This window comes from Acanthochromis polyacanthus, chromosome 1, assembly GCF_021347895.1.
Source record: "Acanthochromis polyacanthus isolate Apoly-LR-REF ecotype Palm Island chromosome 1, KAUST_Apoly_ChrSc, whole genome shotgun sequence".
NCBI classification, from domain to species: domain Eukaryota; kingdom Metazoa; phylum Chordata; class Actinopteri; family Pomacentridae; genus Acanthochromis; species Acanthochromis polyacanthus.
In genome coordinates this window covers 27380636-27384985 of record NC_067113.1, presented here as the reverse complement: position 1 = coordinate 27384985, position 4350 = coordinate 27380636, and the positions used below count along the sequence as shown (strand labels likewise).

The 4350-nt window shown below is 43.3% G+C and overlaps 1 protein-coding gene across 1 annotated transcript; it reads right to left on the bottom strand.

Annotated features, from left to right (window-relative positions):
- Positions 1–1267: 1267 nt before the first annotated feature.
- On the bottom strand, positions 1268–3151 carry nkx2.9 (NK2 transcription factor related, locus 9 (Drosophila)). The gene is made up of 2 exons (XM_022196991.2): positions 2600–3151; positions 1268–2314 (listed from the first exon to the last, which is right to left on the bottom strand). The coding sequence occupies exons 1-2, from the start codon at positions 2757–2759 to the stop codon at positions 1749–1751; spliced, it is 726 nt and encodes a 241-aa protein (XP_022052683.2). The 5' UTR covers positions 2760–3151; the 3' UTR covers positions 1268–1748.
- Positions 3152–4350: the final 1199 nt, after the last annotated feature.

Here is a 4350-nt window from a genome sequence, read left to right as displayed (position 1 = left end):
GCAGCGACAAAACAAAACTCCGCCTGTGGCCCAGTTTATGTGGACCTTGTAACTTTCCTGAATGGGGCCCGACCAGTGAGTAAAACTATAGGATGGGCCGGCTAATACAAGCCCATCCTTTTCAGACAATTCCTCTGAGCAACTTAAAAAACCAATGGCAACCTCTAAAAGCCTGTCTTTGTCACCCTTAAACCCCAAGATGCTCTAAAACACCATTGTGCAGTTAAACCTCATAAATTTGTCGCAGGGACTGATTAAACATCACGGGAATTGAAACACTAAAGATTTTGTCTCGGTCCCTTTTGGACGCGGGACAATGGTCCTTTCACAGGGAGACACCCGGACAAAAAGAGTGTTTAAGGGGAGATGCAGCGAGCTGAGGGGTTCGGCCAGTCCCCTCCATATGTGATACAAGGTGGCCCCAGTGAGGCGCACAAAGGGCCAGGTGACAGGGACGATGGGCTGCAGGGTCACAGGACGAGCAAACAACATTATAGGGGGCGTGAAAGCACAGGACCCCCCCCTCGTCACCGATGAAAACCTGACATGATTTTAAACACTGAGGCATATTTCTTAGGATGAGATATTCAAACGAGAGTGAGCGACGCTGCACATCAGTCATTTATATGTGAGAATATCCAAAAATCTGACACTATATGAAGGTAATTTTGCTACTAAAGGTTCTTATCACCCCAAAAAAACAGCAAAAATATCAATTAAACCTCCCTTTTAGCCTTTTTTTCATGCAATAGCTGTAAAATATTATGAGTTGTTGTTTAAAATAGCTGATTTTCTGGCTTTTTATTCCAAAAAAAATCACATCCGCTTCCAACCTACAGTACACAAACATGCACTAAGATTTCCAGATAAACTGTAATAGCTGCATTTATCCCACTTTTCCCAGAATAACAAAAGTTAATTGTGTGAGTGAAAAGCAGCTCCTGGTCCCAGACGACAACAGGCCGCTGCAGTGAGAGGCTGTAATGTTTACTGGGTATTCTTATGCTTAACCACATCCAGTCCTTTTTAGAAAGTGATGTTTGCTCAGCTTTTTGGGTGCATAATTAGTTTTTAACATTATAAAAGCCTCTTGGGGCCCTTGTCATGACCTGCTACTTATTTTTAGACTGTGCAAATTAAAGTTATTTTAAGGCTACATGTGGTATTTTATATTTTAGAACAAGCTTTACTCTATTAGTTTTATCCTCTGAAAGACTTGCACAGATTCTGTTTAGCACAAAAAGAAAGCACATTACACTGTAAAATGTATCGTACTAAATACGAGAGGTTTTATTAACAGTTTTGTTCACAAAAAGAAACAGTTAAACCTTTTAAAAAGTCTCCTTAAACACGACAAATACCATTATTTCTTCTTCCAGGCTACTGGTGGCTCTGCTGCTCAGCATTCCTCTTCTATGACACCGCCTAATGCAGCCTACTGGATCTCATTTGTCTTCAACAAAAGTTATTTTATACAAATATTATGTTTAAAAACAAGCTTAAAAACAAACAAATACATCATGTCGCTGGATAATTAAAAACCTACAGGCTACACCAGTAAGCCATGTCAGAGAAAGTCTTTCATAAACAGTCACATACACGCGTAAAAATATCCAAATAAAAATGTGCAAAATTTCTTTTCCTTCTATTTTAAAAATCTAAATGTTTAAGTAGCTCGAAAATTTCCAAAACATTCAGAAAACATTTGATGCCCTTCTAAATGAGTTTGTGCATTGAAAACGAGGCCTTCACTTGAAGGCATTAAACGGGACTGAGTCGCTCCAAAAGTCTCTCCAGGCCCATCTGGAGGCCGCCGCGGCCGGAAAGTGCTGCTGGTACCTCGGAGGGAGAGGAACCGCGGAGGGATGCTGCAGAGACGGGTAGGCCAAAGGGAAGGGAGAGGATGGAGGTAAACAGCCGACTTTCTCCGTGTCAAGTAAGCAGGTGTGAAAAGGTTTCCCGTCCCGCACCAGGATCGGAACAACGACTCTGCGCAGCAGCGGCGGAGGCTGCGGTATCTCCAAGTCCTGCAGCGCTCCTTCTGCTCGGCCTCTCTTCATCTTGTAGCGGTGGTTCTGGAACCAGATCTTCACCTGGGTGGGGGTCAGGCTGAGGAGGCGGGCCAGCTGCTCCCTCTCCGGACCGGACAGGTAGCGCTGCTGGCGGAAGCGTCTCTCCAGCTCCAGGGTTTGGGCCTTGGAGAACAAAACGCGGCGCTTTTTGCTCTTTTTGGTCCTTTCTGGCTCCGAATCGAGGGACGGGTCATCTGGCTTGGTTGAGTCTGGAGAGGCCTCGAAGCTGCCTTCATCTGAGGCTACAGGAACCAATACAAGAACATGTACAAATGAGAATAAATAGTGTTGAAAAACTGTAAATGATTCTATCTATCTATCTATCTATCTATCTATCTATCTATCTATCTATCTATCTATCTATCCTTAAAATTGGAATTTATTTTAATTTTCAAGGTTATTAGTCATATCCAAATGTCTAAATAAAGCTGTAAAAAAGTCAGTTTCAGAATAAAGATGTTTGTTTTTCTTTTTCAGAACAGAAATACTCATAAAAATCAGCATATTTGCTTCAATCATGAACTTACACATGCAGGGGCTCCGGTCGCACTCCGTCCAGGAGGTGTAGGGTGAGCTGGAGGAGCAGGAGGAGTAAACCGGGGAGGACCTCGGCGCTGCGTCCGCATCCCGCTCCGGCAGATCCAGGATGCTCCTGACGGAAAAACTGAACTTGGTGGGTGCAGCCATGTCGTCCTCTCATGAAATCCCGTTAAAAAAGAAGCAGCAAACACTCAAAGTAAATCTATCCAAAAAAAAGGGGAGAAAAAACGCACAGGATCCTCTTTACGCACTGTCCAAACACCAGTGTGTGCCTACTCAGTGTTGACACAAACAGCTCTCCATAAGCTGCAAACACTCCTGCTTATAAAGCCTCCTCCTCCGCTGAGTACCTGAATAGCTGGAGTGTTGTCACCCAATGATAGTTAGGTGTGGACCGAGAGAGAGACAGTCTAAAAAAGCTCAACAATGAGCGAAGGAAACACTCGTCATCATTACAGATTCGTCCCGTATCGTCAAACTGGGTAACAGATAATGGTAATTGTTGGAGCTGAATCACGTCTTGGGTGGCAGCTGACAACAGAGCCCGTCCCATCATCAAACTCTCCCCCCTTCACTCTCCTCCCCTCCTCCACCTCATCCCTCCCCTCCTCTCCTCACCAAACAAACGTGTCCAATATTTGCATACAAAGTGAGCAATTAGCGTCGATGCCTGCGAGTTGGTTTAACTAATATTCCCATTAGAGGCGCGCAAAGCGCGGGCGTGAGAAGTTTTATGGTGGTCTGAGGATTCCCAAACATTTGTTCTAGTGGTCTCTTTTTGACATTTTAGGGAATGGTCCTTCTTTTTGACTTTTCTGGATGATTTATTAGTGTTTTTGGGGATTTTTACGCACGGAAAATTTGTAAATTTCAATTTTAAGAAGCGATTTTTAACCTCCAGTAATAGTTTAAAGGAGAAAACTGAAGAGATAATAAATGACAATACAGTAAAACACTGCTGTGATCATATGGAATATATCTTTATAGGAAAACTGCTGGAAAATATTATATATTAAAAGCACAAGTGTTTTCCTTATATAAAATAATAATCATCACAGATTTCTGAAGGGCAAATTAATTGCACCTTATAAATCTTTGCAGCTCATCCATCCAAACATCCTGATTCACTTTCTGATGAATTGCATCAGTGATTTATTGCCCCTGACAAGATTTTATTAATTGGTAATCAAGACAAATTAGCAATAATCCATCATTCTGCAGGCGCACAACTTTAAAGGACCCCCTGTGGCTTCTAATGCATTACTTTTCTGAACTTTTCCTCTTTAAATTACTTTTAAAAATCATATCCAGCCATGATAAAGTGGCCCAATCAGGACGCTTTACGCGCTGGTGTTTTGCTCTTTTAGTCTCATATAAAACGCATTAAATGCAAAGCGTGAATCCAGCCTTATGTGGGGGCTGGGTTTCGCTTTTTTCCCCTCTCTTCTTCTCTAAGTATTTGATATTGATATGGACCCTCATCCACTTCAGCTTGGTGCCTGAGGAGCGGAGTGCTGCTGCTGGTGTTGCTGGTGGTGGACCTGCCTCCCCAGTTCGTCCTGGGTGGTCGGACGAGGGGGAACACAAATACATGCCAACCAGAGAAGGGGAACAAAGGGGGAAAATGTAGCCCCGCGTCCGAGACCCGTTGGAAGCATTTGTTCCAGTCAAGATTTTGCATTTGTTCAGTCCCGCAATAATGCCTGATTGACGCCCCGGCACAATGTCCTTTAACTTT